This window comes from Crinia signifera, chromosome 1 (genome assembly GCF_055691185.1).
Source record: "Crinia signifera chromosome 1, ASM5569118v1, whole genome shotgun sequence".
NCBI classification, from domain to species: domain Eukaryota; kingdom Metazoa; phylum Chordata; class Amphibia; order Anura; family Myobatrachidae; genus Crinia; species Crinia signifera.
In genome coordinates this window covers 369,183,264-369,209,456 of record NC_139217.1, presented here as the reverse complement: position 1 = coordinate 369,209,456, position 26,193 = coordinate 369,183,264, and the positions used below count along the sequence as shown (strand labels likewise).

General features: G+C 40.7%; 1 protein-coding gene across 1 annotated transcript in view; it reads left to right on the top strand.

Annotated features, from left to right (window-relative positions):
* Nucleotides 1-26,193, top strand: part of TMEM132B (transmembrane protein 132B) — a 486,016-nt gene that overhangs the window by 185,023 nt on the left and 274,800 nt on the right. Inside the window, exon 3 of the mRNA XM_083150609.1 lies at nucleotides 20,810-20,956. Coding sequence (XP_083006735.1) covers nucleotides 20,810-20,956 — 147 coding nt within the window. The remainder of the gene's footprint in view (nucleotides 1-20,809; nucleotides 20,957-26,193) is intronic.

The following is a 26,193-nucleotide window of genomic DNA, read 5'->3' as shown; positions in this document are numbered from 1 at the left end:
TGCCTAGTCAGCATGTATTGTAACCTCATTTATGAAAAACCTCGCCAGTACATGACCCTCATCAGAGATCTAAGTGCACCATAATGCATATAAGTATATTGATGATACAGAAGTATTTCAGCCTGTTTGTTCCAAACAATATGCAATGTATTCATTATAGAAATGGATGCAATGGCTTTACTCATCAAATTCAAAGTTAATGTTGTTGGACACTTTTAACTACCGCTTCCAAATTTTTGGCCTAAACTTTGGAATAGTACTGTGACTGAATGATCAAATGTTAAGTACCCTTTGAATATTGTATCAGAAAGTTGCTCAGAGCAGACTATGGAGCATATTTATTAAAGTATACAGTACAGTATCTGCGGGATACATCCCGAAAACACACATTTCTGCTCCGCAAACATTAAAGATTGCCTGAATGTAAAAAGGAGGAGCCATAGCAGTTATCTCCAACATTTTCTCAGGGAGGGATCCGTCCCTATTGGCTCGGTGTGACATGTGCAACATAATAGATGTGTGACGTGTCCTCCGTGGAATGCATGTTGCTAATCGGGTGGAGCACATAACATCATACCCGGATGTCACGGATCTTTGTATTACTCGTGCAATCAAGCATTGGACCGCTCTCTTTTGTCTGATTGGATGTCACGATCAACCAGATTATTTCTTATTGGAGAGTATATTCTCCATACGGTATTATGGAAACAAACAAATAAAGAATAAAATACAATTAATAATTATGCGACATAAAAACATACAGTACAGTGGCAATAAGTAAAAAGGATTATTTTGAAGCAATAAACAGGCATAACATTATAGGAAACATTTAATTTCAAAATCGAAATTTAAGCCCCGTGGTGCTAAAGTTTTTAACTCATATATTGTTCTCATCTCAGTTTGAGCCAAAACTGGATCAATATCCTTCTTCCTCCAATGTGGTTTTATCACTTTAATTCCACAAAATGAAATAAGATGTTCCACATTAGAGATATGATGTTTCTTGAAGTGGTCAGCTACATTCTGGCCTTCCACTCCTTTTTTAATATGCCTGATATGTTCTGACCATCTCACTTTTGATGCCCTAGTGGTCTTTCCCACATATTGTTTGTTGCATTTACGCTGAAGTATATATATGCAATTCTTAGTGTTGCACATTATAAAATCCTCAATGGTGTAACTCTTATTTGTGGACATAGAACAGTATTGTTGTATGGCTGACACCGAACCTTTGCATGCACGGCATATACTGCATAGCCCACACCTGAAAAAACCTTTGTATTTAATATAATTGTATGGGGTTGGTGTGTTGATAGCAATGTTCACCATAATATCTTTCAAATTCTGTGCTCTCCTATACACAAAATTGGTGCGGGATTCAATATGATTTTTAAGCAAAGGGTCATTTTCCAGAATTTTCCAATGATTTCTAATTATACATTCTATGTCCCTGTATTGATTATTGAATTGAGTAATGAACGTTACACCTTGTCTGTTCTTTTGTTTAGGCTTATGTTGTTCATTTCCCAAATTCCTATCAATTAACTGGTTTCTTCCTCTACTTTTAGCCTGTCTAACATCATTGCTATTGTATCATCTGCCCACAAACTGTGACTCCATCCTTTCGGCATTGGAATCATAGGTGGAAAGTTGAGAACAGTTCCGACCAATTCTTTGGAACTGGCTATTCGGCACACTATTAATCCAATTACGATGGTGATTGCTAGTAGCTCCAATAAAGGAGTTACAATCTGTGGGTTTGACAAAATTGGTGGTTTTCACAGCATTTTCCTCTGTATAGATTTTAAGATCTAAAAAATCTACTGATTTAGAGCTGATATTAGATGTTTATCTGATATTACATTCATTGCTATTCAAGTATGAGCAAAAATCAGCAAGATCTCCCTCAGTGCCTTCCCACAAAAAAATAATATCATCAATATACCTCCGCCAGAGCACTAGACTGTCACCGAACGGGTGCCCACTCCACACTGAGTGGGCCTTCCACCACGCCATAAAGAGATTGGCATAGCTCGTGCCAGTCTGGTGCCCATGGCGGTTCCCATTAGTTGGAGATAAAATTCATCCTAGAACCAGAAATAATTATTTTTGAGAATGAGAGAAATCCCTTCCAGGATGAAGTTTTTATTGTCCTCGGTCATATCCTCTAGATCTAAAAAGTATTTAATAGCCGTGAGGCCTATTTTATGGTCTATGATCGTGTATAACGAGGTCACATCTGATGTGACCAGAATTAGTTCATCCTTCCATTGGAACTCTTTAAACAAATCAAGAACAGCAATGGTATCCTTTAAGTATGATTTAGTCCTTTGCACCAATGGTTGGAGTAAATCATCAATGTAGTGCGAAAGATTTGATAATATTGAACCCGTTCCCGCTACAATTGGCCTCCTGGGTGGTTTAGTCAAATTTTTATGTACCTTTGGGAGGACATATATAACGGGAATAGATGGTTTATCTATAAAAATATAATCGCTCTCGGATTCTGTAATGACACCTTAATGGTGTATAATTTAAGAAAAACCTCCAATTTTTTGCTGATATTGGCAGTGGGATCGGCCCAAAGTTTTTTATATGTCCGTTGATCAGACAACTGCCTAATAATTTCCCCATTATATTCATCAGTATCCATGATAACTATACTTCCGCCCTTATCGTCAGTTTTCAATACTATTTGATTGTTATCTTGGAGACTATTTTTTCTTTCTTGGAAATGTTACAGTTTTTGATGGGTTTAATTTCTAATCTTTCTAAGTCCTCCTTTACTAATTTTTCAAAAGATTCAATAAAACACCCTTGTTTGTGTCTCGGAAAGAAAGTGGATTTATTTTTAAAGACAAACACTGTAGGTATATCAAGTGTTGCCTCGCTGCTACTGTTATCCATTTTGGTCTCACTATTAGTGTTCTCTTCAAAAAAACGCTTTAATGTGAGTTTTCTAATAAATTTTTCAAAATCGATAAACACATCAAATTCCTAAATTTTGCTGGACGGGGCAAATTTTAAACCCCTTTCCAGTACTTTTGTCTCATCGTCACTTAAAACGTATTTGCTAAGATTAAAATTTTTTGTCTTATCCATTTGTTCTGGAATGTTATCAGTGTTTCTGTCCTTCCTTTGTTTCCTCAATGATTTTCTTATTTTAGCTGCTTACGTCTTTTTAGAACCCCTTTTACCCCTAATCCTTTTACTTTTTATATTATTATTTATCTGAGAGTGGTTCGGTAATTCTTCTGGCCTAAAAAATGCCCATATTGTTCAGATCTCAACGAATGGGGTGCATTGAAAGGTCTATTGTCTGACCTCCAATCTGTCCTTTCTCTCCTTTCTTCTCTGAATGTCTCATGGTTTGGGGGTTCATAATCCCTTGTTTCATTAAAACATCTATTTCCCTTTTCATATATGTCCCCATAGGGCCTTTCCCTCCCATATCGTATCTCTCTGTGGGTGGGTTTGACCGGATAATGTATGGTCTCCTTATTTGAAGTTGATAATTTATTATTTCTCCTTCTTTTTATTGGGGAGGGACTAGCATGTTTTCAATATAGGGTCCTGTGCATTTCCTCCCTCCTTATTTCCCCCAGTGAAGGTTGAGAATTATTGTACCTATTTTTAGGTTTAAAATGTCTAATGATGTTAATCTCCAAATTTGAATGTGGGGACTCCAAGGTAATATCTACTTCTTTATTATTATTTGGATATTGTGTGCCATTTTTGTAATCATCTACATCCCCCCAGTATTTTTTTGCTCTTTTTATTTCTAAGTCCTTTTTTTATTCTTTTCTACTCTGGTTATTATCCTTTCTTCTAAGTCTTTGAACTCTTTTGAATTCGAGTAGGGATCCACCAAGGGTTTATATACCATAATACTTTCTTCATTTTTGCGTAATTCACAACCTTTATGTTTTATGATTAATTCCATTAATCTATCTGAGCTTGAATCTAGAATATCATGCCACTCTGTTTTGAATTCTTCACATTCACATTCAAAGGAGGGAACTTTATCAATTCTAAGACCTCTCGGAACAATTTTTTCTGCTCTGTATTTTTCTAAAGAGGTGATTTCCCACCATAAGTGTCCCTCCTTTAACAAAGATTTTTCTAATCTGTACATGGCACTTTCCAATTCGTCATCCACTAAATCCTCATCTTTCCCTTCTCCAAAAACATCATTAATGAATGCATGTCTGCGTCCCCTATGAGCATACATAATAAGAGTCGCTGGTAATATCCAATATGGTTAACAATATAGCACAAAGGATGATAATTGCAAGCAGTAATATAAATGACTGCGTTGCGATTATGGGTGATATTTTCAAAAATGTGCGATGCCATGAATATGTAAGATAAAGCTGGCCATACATCTACAGATCGATTGTCAGATTGGGCTGGTTGGAACAAAAACCCCATTGTGTATTTCCTTAATAGGTTCACATCCTTTTCTGGATTATTTTGCTACAACCATGTTACAATGTAAAATACATGCCTTCCAAGTCTTTTTCAACATACTCCTGCTTGTAAAAAACTGGGTCAAACTTGGGTGCCAGATGATTTAGACCATTAGCTTCAAGTTTTAAGCTTTGCATAAAGATAGTAATGGAAAACTAGAAAACTTGACATTAAGCAAGAAATACAGAAAAAAATGCATATGGGTTTTCAAAGCAATTGATAAGCAATTTATAAGAATCCAACCAATCATATTATCACATGGGAGAAGGGGGTGCAGCTATGTCACAGTCGGGGTCTGTATACATAAAGTTTACACATTCCGGGAAGGGACATGACTGGTGGGTGTGACTGACTGGCAGCAAGCCATGGCCCTCACTGTCAACATACCAAAAATAGACCATCACTTCAATTGATGCTAAGTATATATAATGTATATAAAAAGTGCAGGTAATTACAGTACAGATGTGTCCTCATACATCATTGCTGCAGTCGCAACAAACAGTTCCTCTCAGCTACTATCAAAAGTCTTTTTGCGTCTCTCGAAAATGCATGATTCACCAAGAGTCCGTGCTGTTTACTGTTATATGTGACACTTGTATATCAGTGTGCAACTGAGTCTCTGGGGTAATTTTACTAAGGTGGGTGTTCTATTGAAGATGGGATGTTGCCCATAGCAACCAATAAACAATAAATAAGAAGTAGAATCTAATTGGCTGCTATTGGCAACATCCCATCTGCAATATAACTCCCATCTTAGTAAATTTACCCCTCTGAATTTATTCGTGAAATGCTGCAATGTAGCACCTGTCATGGCCGTATATCTAAAGACATTTCTTGCTACTCCAATGTTAATTTAGCAATTTTGATTTATTTAAAAGATGTGAAAGAAGTCTTGCAAAAAGAAATAAAATGTATGAATGATTAAACATTACTAGATATCACCAGAATGTAGAAAAATGTTTAAGTGCAGTAGCCGATATATCACCATCCATATCTGAGGATGCGGATGTACTGTGATCATTTAGGCCCAATCAGCAGTGTGATTATTGATTACATCACACAGATGTATCTGTTTTTGCATGCTGGAACAGAGCTTGTAAAAAATACACTGTTTATGTGCTGCGCATGTGCTGCTGCCCAACATCACCACCATTACCACCAGCACCTTCTTCCCCACTGCTTTGCAGCATCACTGTTCTGCATTGGGGTCTCACGAACAGTAGGGAGCAAAAGTGTTTTCTAGCCAAACAATGTAACAAAATTTGGTATGCAGTCACAATTACATACAAAAGAAAGACGTTATATAATTTTAAACAACAGAAGTGAATATCCTTTCGTGAATAATGTGCGGTGCATTTGATGGGGGAAAAGTGCAAAAATGTTTGTTTTCCTGGATCCATGGGGGAGTAGGGGGGATATCAGCAACTCACAAAAGCAAAACCACCTTACAACGCAACTATTTCAACTGCCTCAAACGAAAAGGCTAGCAAGAAAAACTAATACATGGCAGACAGGAGGTGAAATCTTCAGAACAACAAGCTTTCTCAGGAAGTTATATATCCAGAAAACTGCAAGAAAACACACCCCTTTCTGCAATGGCCAATCATTGACACTAAAGGTGCATAGACCTTCTGATTTTGACTATATAGTCAAAACCAGAAGAAAAGTTAGCGCAAAATAATTTATACAGCTTGTGATCCTGATGAGAGAAAGACAGAGAGAGATCGATTCAGGGAGAGAAAGAAAGGAGCAAGATAGAATGATAAGGAGAGGTGGGAGAGAGAGGGAGAAGTAGCAAGCTCGAGAGACACTACTTGGCTACAACACAGATGGACTGGGGGGCTTCGATGATGGACTGGGATACGGGCAGACAGATGGATAAACAGAGCACCATATGAGGGCATAGATGGACATTGGTGGCATTAATGAACAGATGGACAGACAGGGAACCATTTGGTGGCATAGATGGACAGACAGGAGGGGATGGATAGAGCACAACATGGGGGCATAAATGGACAGATGGATGGATAGAGCACCATATGGGTAGTACAGAAGGACGGACAGGAGGAGGCATAGACGGATGGACGGAATGGCGCATAGACAAACATATGGGAGAGGGCATAGAGGAATAGATGCAAGGGGCATAGAGGAATGGACATGAGGATCATAGACGGACGAGATGGGGCATAATTAGACAGACGGGATGGGGCATACTGTAGATGGACGGATTGGAGGGGGCAAAGATGGACAAACATGCCCCCTAACTATACAGGGTGCAGGGGATGCAGCTGTTATGATGCTTGGGGGCCCCAAAAGTAATTCCACTGTACCCTCTAAAATGTATAACTGTTAATTTATTTTTTTCTTCATTTTTAAGTCGGGAGGTGAAGCTGATTGTTTTAGAGAATTGTAAATGTGACTGTGCGGCTGATTGATGTGGCACTATACAGTGCACTTCTGTCAGCCGCACAGCCCTGGTTGCGTCTCCTCCCTCCTTCATTCTACCTTCCAGTAAGTACATTGCGGGCCCTGAACCCGGCATGGCAGCAGCAACTAAAAACCCAAAAAATGAAGAATATTTTTTCCTAGAGGGTACAGTCGGATTTTCCCCCAAGTCGCTTTGCTACATGGCAGCTGCATCCTCACCCTCTATTGTTACATCACTGTTAGATTTAGTGGGGGTATTCAATCTCCCGCTGCTATTCCCCATGGGGGAAATAGTGGTGGGCCCTATTCAATGCAGTCTTCCCCGACAGCATTGAACAGGGATCTCGGCAGAATGGGCTTGACTTTAGAAGCAGTCGGGTCCGTTCTGCTGAGAACGGCTGTGGATTGTCAACCTCCCGGCCACAGCTCGGCGATCCACAGCTGTATCTCGCGACCACACCCCCTTTTTGGCGTTCGGCAGGCAGGACATTGAATCCCGCCTGCCGATTTCACGTCGAGCCGGCTGAGAGTGGGACAGGGTCACGGCTGTCGGGCTAGCCCGATGGTCGTGACCCTTGATTGAATATCCCCCTAAATCATCTAGATATTTTTATTCCGTTAATATGTAAATAATGATATATCCATATATTCAAATACATAAGGAAAGAAAAAAATGATAGCGATATATCACTCTACATGACTTCTTATTTCTACACTATCTGTTCACACCTGTCCTGAAGTACTGTATGAGCACATAGTTGCTATAGAACAAAAAGCATAGAGACATAGAATTGAACAGGAACACTTGGCCTTTCTAGTCTGCCCCCTCTTTTTTATAGAAACATTTGTAATAGACACATTACTTCAGTAACATACATGTCTTACTATATTAGAAATGTACCCTTTCATTTATATGTATGCCATTTTGCCTATGTGTTTAAAACGCAGTATTTCATTCCTTTGCACAAATAGTATTTGAAGATAATGTCCTTGGCTGAGAAGCTATAACAGTGTGGCACAATATTCAGAGACAAAAGCACAGCATGTTTACCCTTGTCAGATTGTCTGTAATTTGCCCTGTAAAAGAGATGGCCGTAAAGCACAATGTCAGTCTTCCTGGGATTTATCTCCATAGACAATTGATAAAAAGTAGATGGTGTTAGGAATGTTGGGGAACAAAAGTATATTGCTGTAAACCTCATTGCTGACGCAATCATAAGATAAAAGATTGTAGAGACCCACAATCTTATTTGGCATAACACAGTTGGGTTCTTTTAACAAAAAGCAGCTGTGCACTTACCCATAGAAACAAACAAAACATCCATTTTATTTGTTTTACCACATGAGACAGTACTAGTAACTGCAAAATTAGTAACTACGGCTGAAATTTACTAAGCTGGGAGGTCTACTTCACAGGGGATGTTGCTACGGCCAACCAATCAGATACTATCTATTATCTACTAGAAGGTGCTAAATGAATAAAAAGTATTCTGATTGGACTAGCTATCTAAATTTCCCCCTTATGGGTTACAGTGAATTTATATTTGTCTTCTTTTCTCTACGCAATAATCCCCGTAATTTCTTTTACAATATGCCGGACATAAAAGCAAAGATTTGTATTGAATTATTCATGATATTTTGCCATCATTTACTAATTTTAAGTGTTCAAAGTGGAGGGGAGGGAGGGGAGGGATGAGGACTAGGAAAAGACAGATCTGTTCTATTACATATTTAAATTCTTTCATGTCTACCAGCTTTCAAACAATATATGTGAGACAGCAAATCAGAATAAGAGTCTTATTTTACTCGCTAATGTGAGCATACTGTACAGTCACACTACAAAGATGTTCTGCCAATCATCTGTTAGTGTAGTAGGGGTCCTAAACCACCTGAAAACTCCAATTCTTTCATGATACATGGCTTTGGTACCGAACCTTTGTGGGCAGCCCAAATTTAGGAATTGAATTGGCTCGTTCCTTGTACACTTGTGGGTACCATGCCTTAAAAAGACATGTGTTCCCTGTATTTTTTTTTACTACTAATGTAAGTCCCTTTATGCATTAAAATCATATATATGCACAGTTTTTTAATGATACATATGACCTTATTCATTTTATACATACAAATACATATATTGTATAGTGTTTGGAAGCATGTTCCATTCTCATATGATCCCGTGCATTACCAGATTTTTGTTCCCACCAGATGTATTGGACATATAAATCTGTAGGGATGTTCCATGCTATCGAATGGTAACTTTATCTCATGCCATTGTGCTTCCTGAGTAGGCAAGCAAATATACTGTATGCAGGGCTATTTTTGTGCAGGCTCCAGCAGGAACTGAGGCCCTTATTCTAGTTCACTCTTTCTGACAAAATATTTCTTAGATGGACAAATCCATGTGCACTGCAGGTGAGGCAGGTGTAAAACCCCACCCAAATCGAATTATCTCTGCACAAGTAACACCAGCCTCACCTGCAGTGCACATGGTTTTGTCTATCTAAGAAATATTTTGTCAGAAAGAGTGAACTAGAATAAGGGCCTCAGTTCCTGCTGGAGCCTGCACAAAAATAGCCCTGACTGTATGTACAGTATTTACCATATTTTTAGTTCAGTTACCAGAACTATGTAATGCCTAACAATTATTGCCAAAAAGTGTAAATCACATTCTAATTGAGTGCTGATTCAGACCTGATCGCTGATCTGTAAATTTGCAGATGACAGCGAGTAGTTAGCTGCTGCCCAGGTGAAGTGCAGGTGCATTGTGAATATTTTGCAATCTGCTCTTCTGGGGCCAGATGTAATTCTATAACCATGGAAGGATCCACCTTCAAACAATTACGACCTGCCCATCAAATTGTGAAGGGTTTGCAATTAGATATTTTTGCTGCTATTTGGCATTGCGCATGCGCGCTATGATCCGTACACATGCGCAGTCATTTGATAATCGATACGATTGTGAAGTCACACAATAGTGATCCACTCTGGATAATCCCTTTGGTCCACAATTGTTATAGCAAGTTACAAACATTTGGTTGATATCCTGATCTAACCTAGGGCCTGATTCAGACCTGATTGCTAGGCTGCTTGTATTCGCGTGTATTCGGCCCTCTGCAGCTCCGACGAACATCCACCCCCTGCCGCCTGAATCCGTCACACTAGCATGTGAGCAGATGCGTTCTCATACACATCGCATTCGGCCACAGGGGAGAGAAATCATTCAATGGTCGCTCACCACCAAATGATATTTCTCACCTTCACTAATAAAAGTCAGTTTAGACTGACTTTTATTCTGGCTGCGGATAGCCAAATTTGGGGCGGGTTCTGATGTCATGTAACACCAGCCGCCCACCCCAAGCAGGCATCGACACACATGCGTTTGCAGAGATACGGGTCTCTTGTGTCCGGCCCCTGCCCACCCATCCTGGAGTAAACAACCAAGCGAGTGTGAAACTCCCCAAAGATGTTCACTCCGGGGGTTTGCACGTGCACATATTCCTGCATGCGCATAGCACTAGCATCGGACAGGCAAATAGCGGTCCTGAATTCCCCCCCATAGTTTAGTACAACAGGTGGCAGAAATCTAGCAGTGAATACTTTATGAAATTAAGGAAATAAAAATGTATATTGAGAGGCTCATAACTTCCAAAGAATAATATTCAACACAAACACCAGTTTCATAAAGGTAATTTGCTCACAGCCAACAAGGTCAGGGCCTTCTAGTATAATATCAGAAGATTAAAAGATATAGATTTTGTTACGGAGCCGACTCCTTCTTTCTGCTTTAGCTATAAGATGTAATTCAATTTTGTCTTCACACAACTAGATAGATAGATAGATAGATAGATACTGTAGATTGATAGATGGATACCTTAGGGAAACATGAGGTCATTGTTGGGTTAACCTTTGGTCTCTAATACCCCTTTCACAGCAGCCTGAATTCCCGGGCCGCGACTAGCTCTGGTGTAAAAGGTTCCAGGCCAAAATCCCGGGAATTCAACCCTGAAAGCTAGCAGGGTTGCTCCCGCAACCAGCCCGGGATACAGGCAGGTGTGAAAGATACTTACCCGGCTCTCTGGTCCTTGATGGGAACCTGCTGCCATGTGCTGCCCCCCACCCATCATGAGACATGGATCTGCCAGGTGCCGCCCTCTGCACGTCGCTGCGGGAACATAGAGCTGCCAGGCGCTGCTTCCCCTGCCTGTTGCTGTAGGGACATGGAGCCCTCACCCGCAGCTTGTACACGGGGCTGCTGGGTGACACCACCCATCCCTGCCGCCGCTATGGGGACATGGAGCCCCACCTCACGCTGCCCGCACTATCTCTCCCGCTCACACCAGAAAGACCAGAAAGACTAGGCTGGTGTTAAAGGGGCCAACCTGGGAATGTCTCTGCATGATCCGGGGACCAAATGCCTGATATAGGGCCTTATTCTGGTTGGAGCGGCCAAACGTGCGTACGTTCCAAAACAACGTACGCTATCCGTACGCGGCCGTTGGGGTTAAGTCCACCCACAACTCAGCCGCATACGTACGGGCAGAAACAACGTCGAAGGGGAGTGGCGTACAAATGTGCGTACGCCAACGTACACGGACGGGCCAGCCCTTACACTCCGACAACTGGCGTACAATTGAGCGTACACCACCGTTTACGGACGTCTCTCGTCCGTCTTCCCACCGACTTCTTGCGGCTATCTGAGCGTACGCCAGCTTGCACGGACGGGTCCCTATTGTTTTCAATAGAAAAGTCAGCTTATGTCACCGCTCGTGAGAGTGAGCGTACGTCCGTGTACGCTGACATACCCTTCACATATATGGACCTGCAAATCTTGCCTTTCAACTATAATTATGAAAATTAATTAATTGATTGAATTAATTAATGTGCAAAATAGTGGCCATGGGCTTAAAACATTGCTGAAACATCCTTTGTAGGTGTTAGATGTGGTTTATGTTATTGTATCCTAAATACAAAACCTATGTTTGTATTAGAGTGAACACGTTGACACATGTCGACTTGTGTAGATTGAGTGTGCTACTGTGTAAAGTCTATGAAAGCACGTAGTGAATGTGTATAACTGTTTAACAAATACCTACCTTAGCATATATAAGCAGGTCTAACAAAGATTCTTACCTTAAATTAAACAACCCTTTAAATGTAGAGAAGTTTCGAAAGATAAGCTTCCAATGTGTTTGAGTGCTGTGTGTAGGCTTGCAGGTAGTGAAATCATGGTTTGGACTTAATAGACTGCAGCATTGGTATTACATTCAGGTGTATGTGTTTGGTAGTAATCAGCGTAAATTAGCAAATCCAGGCGCACGCTGGCATGCGGTATCTGTAGGGGTGGTTTGAGATGGCGGTTGGCGGCCGCCTGTTTTGTGTCCGAAATGAACGGTGCCTTAGTCGATCGTGCGGTAGTAGCACCGCTCATTTTTGGTGCACACCCCTGTGTACGCCCATATTTACGCCCATTTTCCCTCATTATTTCGGCCGCTCCCCTCTTCACGCCCCTAAGCCGCCCCCAATGCCCGTACACTCGCGTATAGGTTTTTTCGCACGTAGAGGCCCGTCCGTAAGCGTTTTGGGGAGTTCGCGCCTGTGCATTAGCGAATGTACGCATGCGCAGATCATAAAAAATCCCGGGACGTACGCGTACGGCCCGGCCGCACCAACCAGAATAAGGCCCAGTGTCCCTGCATATTCTAGTGTGAAAGGGGTATTATTGAGATGTCATTATGTGCCATCCACACTAGACTATATTTTATTGTGTGCATGCAGTTTCATTCATGGAGGGCACCACATTTAGTTTGCCTAGCAGTCTGGAAGCCACTTATTACATTTCAGACAAAATCCAGCACTTTTATTCAAGCCCTGTCCTATACAGTAAATAGAAAAAAATCACACACAATACCACTGGGATATATTGACAACATACCAACAGCAAAATATCAAGTCCTATCAGATCTCTTTTTCAGGCTCTTCAAAAAGAACACTAATACCGTAGGTCTGCTGCTGTATTGTAATGATGAAAGCACTAGGGGTGAGCAACTTGGGTCATAGCGCAGTGCATATGGTTAAGAGCCCTCCACTCCTTTATGGCATGTACAGTGCCTTGCTCAGCACCCTGCACCCCGGAGAACCACCAGACCCATATTTAGGACTTCCTATTCCCAGCTTCATATGCCAGGGACAGAAAAGTTGGTAAAGGGTACAGAGGTTCCCTGGTATAACCATGGTATGAACATATTCCTGGATCGCTGTCTGATTTCATATATTATATTATTCGTGTTTGCTTCAGCTATCTGTTCATACGTTCCTTACCTTATTACTAGATGTAATGTATTTTGAAATGTGTTCCCTGATGGAATATATAACAGAATGAATAAAGGTAACACGTTTACATATGACAGTGACCTTCTCTAACCTCAAATCTAGAAATAATTTATTTATGAGATGATATCTATTATATATGATGTCAGGTAAATTGGATATACAGTAAATACATTGACAAATAGAAGCTTTTTTTTGTGTGTGTTTGTTTAAAAAATCTGTTTCCAAAGATTTGTGTCAGTGTCTGGAAATACTGGCTGCTCCGCTTCCATAAGTGACAGTCGGTGCTTTTCATTTCATGGCAGCTTAATTTTTGCATTGGGTAGAGGCAAAGGATCTCTGATTATAAAACGGAATTCTAAATCTATTTACCAAGGTGAATGTAAACGTTTTCTGCTTTTCAGCTTCAACAAAGAAACATAAAAACATATTTTAAACAAAAGGCGTCAGCAGCCCATAGAGAAGCAACATTTAGACGTCCTTTGTAGGAGTTTTCTTGCTTGAAAACCAGTTCACATCGCTGCATGAGTAGGAAAGTAACCAGCTGTGTCAAATCATAGAAAAAACATATCATTTTACTAAAGCGTTTAAGATTTCATGGAGCAAAGCACTGCTGGGGTCAAACAGCTGGAGCATCGAAACAAGTAATCATCTAAAGACTATTGTAAATGGTGTTCTTAGTAATCTTCATCAGGCACCCTCATTGGGGCTGGTGCAGTATTCCTGCAATTTCATTCATTTTAGTTACCACCGCAAGGGCAGCACCCTTAGTAAAGGTTACTATACTGAACTTTGCAGCTTAACTAAGTTGGTGAGCAAGTGGCATTGCTATTTTAAGATGGATCATGGGTGACTGGAGAAAGATAAGAAAAGCCAAACAGTCTCCTCATTTAAATGCATTATGGAAATGTGAGCTGTCAACACAAGCATGCCTATAAATATGCTAAACAGACACAGCGGTCTCCTGCCAAGGCATGAGGGTGGCAAGCAAGAGACGAGGAAGGGGAAAATGGAGAGAGAGAGAGAGAGAGGAACTGGATGATTTGGAAGAACAGAGGAGTCGGGGATTCCTGTATTAGTGTCATGTGTATTTCATAATACTTATCCATTTGTTGTGCTGCTATTATATTGTGATGTACTGTTTATCAAGTTATAGGGGCATATTTATCAATATTTTTTACTAAAATAAAGTGAAACGGATGTATTCACAATCTTTTCAATTATTTTAGTTTTGTTTAAATGTATCAAAGTGCTCTTGAAATAAGATTGTGCAAACATCTTCATCATACACTTAAATTATCATCTGATTCGAATCTTGATTGCATTTCCTGTCTGGAATAAGAATTGCGATCATTCCAAAACTACCAAAATGGGATTTTTTTTAAACCAAGCATTTCTAAACACAATCTTCAGATGGCATTAGAAGAGGCTTTGGTCCATTTCCATAGTCCTGCTCTGGCCTTCCTAATATCTGACAAGCAGAGCAGGACACGGAGATCTGCAGGTATTTGTGTGTATAAAAGGTTACAGGATACATGTAGAAATTTTTAAGAAATTGTTAACATGCATTGGGTCGACCACTGAAGGTCAACCCCAAAAAAAAGGTCAACATGGTCGACATGGACACCATCAAAGCATACCATGCTTTGGCCACGGTGCCTCGCTACGCTCCGCACACTATTCTATTCTCCTTCCTCACCCTAGTGGATGGTAGGGCATGAAATAACATCTGTAGGCTCATAAAAAAAGTCACTGTACTGCTCAGGGGGGGGGGGGGGGGGGGCGAGGGTGAGATGCGGAATCACATCAAATGCCCTCTCCTTGTCCACCAGAGCTGCCCTCATACCGTGATCACCGCAGATCCACTGCTGTCCACTGCGGTCAGGCACACCCCCATCATAGCTTTGTCCTCCAGGAGGACTTCCCTGCCCCAGCTTTGCTTCTCACTCACACCTGCATCCGGGGGTCCTTGCTCCTAACTACCGCCCCCCAGTGGCCGGCGGCCTAGGCAATAACATAACACTGCCTAGTGGTGGCGTATATATACTGCCTTCAGATATTTGGCACTATGTACAGTAGATATTAGTGATTTGTTGCATTGGGATTTTATCAAAACAAGTTTAAAAATCTTGGAAAGGTTTCCAGCATTAATACTTAATAATAATATTTTGAGCACAATATACATCCTTCATTGAAAGCATCTTTCCTTGATTGTGCATTTACTGGAGACAATATCGGGGCAGATGTATTAAGCTTTAACAAGAGATAAATCCAAGGGTGTTAAGGAGAGATAACCGTCCAGCCAATCACCTGCTAACTGCCATGTTACAGGCTGTGTTTGAAAAAAGTCAGTAAGGAGCTGATTGGCTGGACGTTTATCTCTCCTTATCACCCTTGCATTTATCTCTTGTTAAGGCTTAATACATCTGCCCCACTGTCTGGTAGTTGGAGTAACAGCATTAACCTTTGAGTGCCAAGGAGATTTGTCAAAATAGGTGTGAAAATTGTCAAACAAACATTTTTATTCATCATAATGATATGTAACATTTACCTTATATAGGAAATATAATCATTTTTTGTTTTACACAACATTTTTATTTTAAACAACATTTTTTTATTTTAATGTATATATCAAATGTGAGCAATGTTGGCCATTTTAGCATATATTTTGCGCATCTCTCATAGAGATGTTGGAACTCAAAAGGTTAAAAACATTTTTTACCTAAAAAAATAGAGATTTTCAGTACAACAATTGTAATTTACAAAGTCACTCAGTGCTGTGTGTGCTATTATGTAGTGGTCCCAGGGGAGCACAGTGTTTCCCATGGTGTGGAAATAAATAAAGGCTGGGATATGTTTCACACAGTATGGCAGCTAGCCAAACCCATCATTTATGTCTTAATTTATCTCCCTGGCTAGTTTTGAATGAGGCTTGATACTCATGCAAATTAATTTCCACAGATACACAGTAAGCACTTGTGCTTTGCATAGCTAATTAGTGGCCAGTTTGCTCCTAAAATCCCCATTATCATTTTTTTTTTATAAAACCAACAATTATTTTAATGAACATATACTGTATGAATATATGTGCATTTCTATTATATGGAAAGTGGTTAAAATAATGGCGTCAGTATGTTGTCAGTTGAAATCCTGGCACCAGGCTCACGACTCGAGACCACAATACCAGTGCCAGAATACCGACATCACTCTGAATGCCGGCATCATAACCCCGGCGTCGGGATTCTCAGCATCAGGTTGCTGCAGTTGGCAGGAGGTATTCCCTAATCTATCTATCTAATATATACATACCTCCCAACTGTCCTGATTACAGAGGGACAGTCTGAATAATTGCAGTGTCCACAGGGGGGGCAGAGGCAAGTTGGGGGAGCCAGTGATCACTGGATTCAGTGCAGAGACTAAGTTGGGGGCTGCCCAGCTGCTCAGGGAGTGCTGGGTGCAGACATGCGCAAATGGGGGGTTGTGGGGCTGAGCACTACCCCCTCTACCAGAGGCCCTGCCCCTCCGTCTGTGTCCTCTGCCCTGTTTTGCTGCGGCTGCACCTCTGCTGCGGCAAGTCCTGCTCTTGGGACTTTCAAAGTTCAGAGGTGTATATATATCATACTCTATTCTATATTCTCAACTCCTACTGCTCTGTTCTTTAGACTAGTTGCAATATTTGTGAAAAACTGAAACAATGACAAAAAAAAATTAGTTAAGTGCTAACTACAGACTATGTAGGTGAGGTTAACTTGTTAACTTGGTTGTATTAGTCAGTATTCATGTTATTTATTGTCACTGAATTGCACTTGCCTGTGCTATGGAATAGCACATTATGAATGATTGATAACTAGTTAAAAGCCTGTCAGAATGACGGCTTAGTCCCTATTTGCTCCTACCTCCAATCTTTGTCTTCATAGCTCGCTCTGTCACTGGGTGTGGTATGGGGCTCCGACAGTGGGGATCCTGACAGTCAGTATCCCGATGTCGGGATCCCGACTGCCGGTGCTCCGACAGGGGGGTGAGCGCAAAGAAGCCCCTTTCGGGCTTGCTGCGCTCGCCATGCTGCGGGCCCGGTTGCTCACTACACTCACCACAGGTTCTATTCTCCTTCTATGCGGGTTGTGGAACCCCACAATGGAGAATAGCCCCTGCGAGTTGGGATCCAACTTGTTGGAGCACCGGCAGTCAGGATCCCGACGTTGAGATACAGACTGTCAGGATCCCCCCTGTCGGAGTGTCATCCGGCACCCCTGTCCATATCCAGGAAGATTGATACAGATCATTTTGGTTTCATTTTAATGTTTAGGAGTAATTTTGTCCATCGAGTTGCCATGATCTCAAGGGTCTCGGGTTTTATCATACACATTCATTTGACCCAGTAGATAGTGCTGCATGGGAAAAAGGGTTTAGAATATAAGGCAAATGTATTATTCTTTTCAGACGGTATAGACACCTTTTATATGACTAATGTGTGTCATTGTAATGTTACTTTTACGAAAACACATTTGCAAAAAGATATTTTCCATTTACTTAATAGTAAAGTTTTGCAGGCAAATTTTCGTAGTGGGAAACAAATCACTAGATTTGTGCATTTAACATAAAATGACTATTATTATTACTTATTGCTTAGAAGTATGCTGGAATATAAAACACTGTACTTATTTTGTTATTCTTTATTGCTGTAAGTACATTATGTGGGATTTGATATATACTTTAATATAAATATAATTCTTACTCATGCTTCCAATTATATAATTTTTTTTTTTAAATAATACATACCACAATGGTGTGGGAGATTATATAACTTTTGTGTGGCACTATAAAGATACATTTTTGCATGAACTAAATATGACTTTGCTCCAACCCGTCAAGCTTAATGCAATATATTTTCATGTCTAGGGTCACTCCCATGCAGAGATTTGTGTCTGTAGTCTTGGTGTGTGAAATAAAAGAAGATATGTATCCGTAATAAGAGTTGAGAAGTTGGGTCTACAGCAACCTATCAGCATCTACCTACCATTTTATACATTTTACTGGCTGGCTAGGAGCTGAGTTGTTGCTATGGTCAGCTTCACCAATTACCTGCTTCTGCGCTCCTTAGGATGCTTGATACACATCCCACTATGCGTTGATTCTGGGCTGTCATTGTAGAGATTTTAGAGACTAGTCATGTACTTTGACTGTACCCAGTTGTGGGTCTGGGGGTGACGGGCACATGGGCCATTGCCTCCCATCCCCACCCTTATTGTTTGTGCCCCATTTTTTACAATCAGAGAACAGCTCCTGTGACTGAAAGACCAGCGGTGAAGCGGAAGCAGTGCACTTGTGCCTGCCAAAAGGAACTGGATAACGGTGGCATTGGTGTGATATCTAAAATGTTGCCTACAGTCTGACTCCTGTGGTGGTTATAGTGATTGTTCCGGCATGCTGTCCTGTATTTGTCACGGTATATATGTATAAACTGTAATGCAAAATCAACCAACGTTTTGGGGCTGGTATGCCCCTTTGTCAAGGTGAGAAATTTCCCCGACGACCCTCCCTGGGGTCCCCCATATTTTTGGAACCAGGACTGGCTCAATGAGTCCAGGGCTGGTTTGGACTCCACGCCGTTTTTAAAAAAGTATTATCAAAAACCATGCATTACCATGTGTAAAAATGTACACATTTTCATTATCAAAATTTGCATATTTCTGTGACCAAAATTCGCACATTTCTGTGACCAACAATCGCCAGAAATCAAATACGAATTCTGACTTTTCTGAAATCATTGCTGCCTATTACATGTGCAAATTTTGTTAAAAAGAAAACCCCACATTTGACATGTGCAATATGGTGCGATTTTTTTAGCTGTCTAAAAAATTGCACCCTATTACATTTTGCCCAATGTCTGGTCCTGATATTTTACAATTGTCACATCTTTGCTGACCTGCAAAAACTTCTGTTCATTTGGTTAAATGCTTTACCAATTGTGCAGCATATAGTGCATTCCAACTACACAACCGTCTATTATCCATGAGTTATAATACAGTCATTCAATTCTCCTTCATATTATGTAGGCAGCATATTATACAGTACAATCCTGTTATCCAGAATTGCTAAACTTTGTGTTCCCTCGTACCCAAAATGGGTCAGCCATTTGTATAAAACATAGAGCTTCCAGTATATTGATAGGTACTGTACTAGCACAACAAGCTTTTATTGTTAGCTAGACTTTAGTTAATTTACGAACGTGTAAACATGAGCCACTGTAGAGAACATGCTGTTTGATGAATGATGACATTTGATTTTTGTGTTTAAAGCACTTTTTAAAATGTATTTTTATTGAATTTATTTGAAAGAATCAAATAAAAATATGACAGAACACCTAAGCACAAACACAAAGATAAATAAGGTTTTGTGAAATCAAAACAATTAGAATTACTAATAGAACTAGGGACCCCTGTGTTTTGGTTTTGGGGCTAATTCATTACAGTGTTTTGGTTTTGTCAAAAACAACCTCAAGTGTTTTGGTTTGATTTTAATTAACTAAAAATAAATAATCATCACAAAAAAATACACACTGTAGATGGTTAAAACCATTTTTAAAATTCAAAATTTGAACTACTCCAAATTCTACCCTGTGTGTTTCTTCTGGTCATCTGTGTCCTATTGCATCATATCCTCCTTTCTTTATCTTGTCTATTGCATCTCCTTATTTTTTTCTTGTTTGCCCCCTTGCAAACAGATTGCCCTGACTTGGCCTAAGCCTCTGGCAATGGCTTTCATATGCAACCAAAACAGAAATATCACAAATTATTAATTGGACCTATAGACCTGTTTTTCGCATTGAACATAGTCAAATTGTAATTTTTTTTAAAAACACCTTTAGAGTATTGCAACATACCAGTCACAAGGCGTTGTGGAAGTTAGACATATCTCATGAAAATAACAGCTATAGCTGGGTACACACTGAGCAATATTATATTGGGCATATTGGATCGACAGATGTCTACATCACTCAGTGTGTATGCTCAATATGCTTGCTCCCGCAGCTGCATGTGATGTCACTATCATTTGGTGTCATTTTGGCGGTCAACAAACAATACATCAGAGAGATTTCATTCCACTTTTATGTGCCACTCTCTAGAAGGAAATGGCATGAAGGTTGCTTCAGTTTGTGCAGGAGCAACGCTATATTACATGCAACCAACCTGATGTGATATATAATTCGATCGTTAGCAAGATTGGAGTGTGTGTAAGCTCAATTTGGTTATTTTGGGCAGTTGCCGGTCTCTCCATTGAGTTTATGACTACCCCAGAACTTAATTGTTGGATTATAGGATTAAAATGGGATTTTATCCAAGAAATAAAAATAGTGATGATACTTCTCTGTATGTTTTAATGTATTAGATTAAATTATACAGGTAGCTAAGTATTTCTGTTATTTATCCCTCCTCTTCTTGTACATGGTTACTTAGCACATACTGAGCTGGAGAAAGTGTCATTGTGTTGGGGTGTGTGTGCATTGTTAGGGTATTGATGCATTGCTTGCTGTCATTGGAGATGTCCTGCTAAATAGTTTTTATCTTTATTCTCTCTTTTTAAGGGTCAAAGCTGCTCTTGGTGCTAAAGTGATAGCTGTGAGAGTGAATGACTCGGAAAAGTGGAAGGTTCAAAGACTGATGGAGACTGGAGAAAAACAAACAACTGTCACTCTAGATTGTGTTCATCAAGGTTTATTTATGAAGAGCAGGTATGTAATTCCTATCTATCTATATGTCATCTACTGTAACTTCGGAGCAAGAAACATTGTACTGTATATAGTGGTTTTGTGCATACAGCAGCATTTTACCAGTCAATAAATATGTAAGAAGGAATTGCTATATACAGTACATGTGCTATATGCTGTTAAGAGCTGTACAACAATATCTGTGAAAGCTATGAATTGAATTATCTGCCAGTGCCCTCGGCATTGGGTAATAGAGGGGATTTCTCCATCATAGGTGTCTATTTCACATAAGCAGCAAAATGCAAATCCCTGACTTAGCAGAGTCCTGCGATCAGAAAGCAGACACCCCGCTAGAGTAAAAACCTGCCCCGTGCAAGGCTGTGACTAGCTTGCAAAAAGTTACAATCAGGTCTAAATAACCCCCTGAATTATGTCATTACTGCGCCATACCCTTCTGTACAATACTATAAATTGCAGCTTGGAACAGCAATCTGGGGATGCAGGTGTTACACCTACCCAGTTCCCGACAGGGGGGGCGAGTGCTAAAAAGCCCCTTGCGGGATCGCTGCACTCGCCACGCTGCGGGCTCAGTGGCTCGCTTCACTCACCACAGGTACTATTCGCCCTCTATGGTGGTCGTGGACTACCACAAGGGAGAATAGCCCCTGTCAGTCGGGATCCCCCCTGTCGGAGCACCAGCAGTCGGGATTCCCCCTGTCAGAGCATTCCGGTATACTGACTGTCGGGATCTCATTGGCAGTCATTTGGCACCCATTCTGCACAGCCTAGTGCAGGGATGGGGAACCTTTGGGCCTCCAGCTGTGGTTAAACTACACATCCCAGCATGCCCTGCTACAGATTTGCTATTTGACTATGCTAATACTGTTGCAGGGCATGCATGGATGTGTAGTTCAATAACAGCTGGAGGGCCGAAGGTTCCCCATCCCTGGGCAAGTGCTTGTTAAATGCTATGCAGCCACTTAGCCAGGGCTCAAACTAGGATTTTCATCATGTCCCTGTTACATTAACAATATTGTTTAGTGTGTATGCGCTATATCGTTCCCCTGGGAGCTCCGATGATATCGTTAATGATATTGCTTCTAGTGTGTATGGGGCTCAAGTGGCAGAGTAACTTGTACTATGTATTCCCTTTTCCAGATTTTTTTTTGATTTATACAATGTTTGTGTGTCTGTGTACTAACATTAATACATTGTATTTGTGTGCTGGCATTAATATGTGTCCCAATGTGTGCCCATGCACACATGTCTCTTCAAAAACAATGAGAGGTTTGCGCATATGGGATGTTTGGTTTAAATATAATGTGTTTGATTGCATCATTATACTGTGTGTAATGGTATTATTGTAACATGTGTGTCAAACTGGCCCACAGGGGCACATTGGAAACCCTTGGTGGGCCCCACCTCCAATTATAGGGATCAGGTTCCAGACTGATCACATGAATTATATATTATATATATGTTACGTTATATTACACATGGCTATGATGTATCTACAGTGATTAATGTGATACATTATAGTGCAAGAACTAGCAGTATTTAATATATTTTACTATACTATCTACTCTGTAATGGTTAGCTGGCCACACCCCCTCTTGAGTTTGACCACACCCCTATTGTAGGCACCTATAAAGTTATCCCTTGATGGGCCCTTCATGCCACAGTCCAACACTATTAATGTAATGTGTGGGTGCTATTAGTGTGAGGTCTAAAGTGGAGAAATATGCCACCCCCTGCTCAGTTCCTATCCCATTTAGAGCTGCTCACAGAAATTTCATGGGCTGATTTTTCAACCCAATCTTCTACTGGTATCCTACAATGTAAACTACAAGCATCTGTATTTATGGAATTTGTTGTTTATTTGTTGTGATTAAGATACCGGAAGGGGTCAAATTGTCGACTATTACTATGCAATAAATACTCAGAAGAATTATCTCGATTTGATATCTAGGAGGGGTTTACAGGAGATGCCTCAGTAGAAGAGACACCACCTGCATGTAACTCAGCCCAACACCGACATCACAAGCTGTGATTCCAACATTGCAACCAATGGTCCTGATATTCTATACAACTGGCCAGCTAAGTATGCATCAGCGTATGTAGCTGGCTAATGGATGCAGTGGCTGTGAGGCCAGGAAGTCTGCGTGGTGAAACATGTTCTCGCTTTTAGGAACGCAGGTAGGACTAGGCTTACTGCCCACCCCTTCAACTCAGCTGGCATCAATCAGACAGAGGAGAACTCCGTAGAGCACTGCAGGACCCTCACTATAACAGCACTGTCTCAGCACTCTTAGCAGTTGTGCTGTACAAATATAGATAGTCATGTAGTGCTTTGAAATAACACCAGCACCAGTGTTCCTACCATTCCTGCTAGAAAAAAGACCCAAAACATTTCTTTTTTTTTTCATTTCAATCTGCGTTCTACTTGATTTCCTCCTGCCCTGGGAATTTCATGTCTAATTCATGCTTGTGAAATGTATAAATCTACACAGCTCAATTCAACTTAATATCCATTATTTAATAATAAGCAGACAAAAGGCTGCATGCTGTGCTAAACCCATTTATGGAGCATACGATGCTCCAGTTAGCCATGCTCAGGTTAAAGCTTGTATTCTTACCTCAAACTCATTGCAATCCATACGGAAATATCGTAAAGTGATTGCTCATTAGTTTGGTAATAGCCAATGATACTGTAGGATTTGGCATATTTCTAGAGTAAACTAGTGCGCCCACCGCGAACAGGTTGTTTGCCGGGTGCACACACCCAACACAGAGGGCAGGGGGCAGAGACAGGTATGGGGCTGCAGGCGGCCCCAATAGCATATGGGAACGCCCAGCATTTCATGGGCATTCCCATGAGAACACTGGGCATTCTCATGCTAATTAGGCCATGACGCTGGTGCGTCACCGGATGTTAGCTGCCTGTCCGTTTCCTTCCCTGCGTCCAACCATATGTAAGGTTGCTCAGAGAAACCTTACATATGCGTGCACCTTCCACCTCTTTCAATGGTCGGCGACCATCGAAAGATATGGGAGGTTCCCCCTGGCCTGCGAAGGGATGTTATTGTGTAACATCCCTTCGCAGGGCCTGCGTGAGAATCATTCTTGCGAATGGGTGGCGGCAGCCAAACATTCGCAAAGGCAGGGTTTTGTGGACTCGCAAGGCTGTGAATTAGCAACCTTGCGAATCAACCAGAATAACCCCCTCAGTTTCAGGCACATCGCAGCATATCACAGTCCAAATATTATATATCAAACCCTGCATAATATGTCCATGAATAACATTTGCTCCAAAAGCCATTAGAATTTTAAATTATAATTATAATATATAATCTTATTTATATTTTGGATTTTTATAACACATTTTTTTTCTAGTATCTGCATTTTGCATAATTTAATTAATCTGGAAGTATTAAAAATGTATAACACAACAAAGGGAAGAGTTGAAGTGCTAATTAACTATAGTTATGCTTTCTCAATATAATTTAACAGATATGTATAAAACTGTTAAATGACTGCTAATGAAAGCTCTGTTACTGCTAACGGTTTTAAATTAGTAATTTACTAAAACATACACATGAGAAGATACTGGAATTATATATTTCTATATAAAAATCTGCTTTGGGAATTTTTATCAACCTTAAGCTTTTTTCTTTAGAAAGCTAGGTTTCTTTAATGAATATTTAAATGAACTTTAAGGGGTTGAAATCCCCCAAGATTATAACATTTTGATATATGTATGAAGATGCATCCGTCTATACTTTCATTATAAAACCTTTGAGTCTTGAGTGAACAATATCTAAGAAGAGCTTGATAGCACACATCATGTAATCTATTTGGATGGCAAAAGGCACACTTCCGAATACAATGTCATAGCAGGGTATTTCTATACACTTGGTTAGCATCTGTTACCCTCATGGTATCATACAAAAATGATCAGGGGAACACCGTAAGATCTGGCTGTGCGCTCTTTAATGTAGCGGGTGTTTGCAAGGCTGTCCATTTATCAACATCCCATCTGAAATAGAACTACCATCGTATTAAATAAGCCCTGTAAAGTTTATTCTATGATCTACATGTCATGATGCCCGGAGCAAGGGCATGTTTAGCAGGCCGCCACCTCTTTTCTCCGGGGCAGGTGGGCGGCACACAAAGGGCAGGCAAGCGGCACAGGTGCCTTTTGCGGTGCACGGCTCCGGTGCCCTATTAACTCTTAGTGCCCGGAGCTCGTGCTCCACCGGCTCCGCCCTCGCTACGCTCCTGGACATTAGCTTCTCAACCTGCAATCCTGTATAAAGCACTTAAGTTCTTCACAAATCCTGGATGTTAGTCTGCACCTATGCATGCACCAAGAAGATAAATAGACGCGTGTCTGCATGTTTTACATTTTAGAAATGAACATCAGTGCGCTGAACCTTCCTCTTTTCTGATTACATAGAATATTTAAAAAAAAACTCAATGAGGCCATTAAGCCTACTAACAGTTTATTGCCATCCTCTCCTGTCTGCTTGCCCTGTGCCTTCCTGGCTATCAGATGGCTATGGTAGAACACCTACTAGAAAGCTAAATGTAGGTTGAGGAGACACAGACAGTAAGGAAACTTTTCGATGCTTTTTGGAATGTTTATTAAATATAGGAACATCAGAAATAGCTAATGTGAGATTTGTCAATGTGAGTGAAATCCGAGCCATACTTATTAGCATACTTATGCAAGCCCTGCCAATCACTGCTCTGTATTCTACTCACATATGCCGTGCCAATAAGCACAGATTTATAATTAAGTAACTATAGGCGCTGTAATAAGAAACATTGTTCTATTTATAAATGGTAGCCAATCACACAGCATTGACTGATTGCATTTCTAGTGTGATCCTGCTCAGCATCTGGTAAGAATTTATCTTCAGCTGCTTCAGAAGTAAAACATAAAGATGTAGTTATCCTGAATAATTGCACAGCCACCATTATTGATTTACGGATTGTAGCACAGCCCGTTGGAATTTGATAAATGCCCAATATCATATCCATAGTGAAGTGCTTGTAAAATCAGTAGAATCATAATCCATTGACACAAATGTTAACATTCCATGGCCCAGATTAAATCAGTAGTTAACAAGTCTATGCAGTAGGTGCAGGGATGCAACTGTTGTGCAGGGGGGGGGGGGGGGAGAGGAGGAATGGGCAGTAATGTGATATCCATAGGGGGAGACAGAGGGGAGCCAAATTGCTGGCTTGCCCTGAGTGGA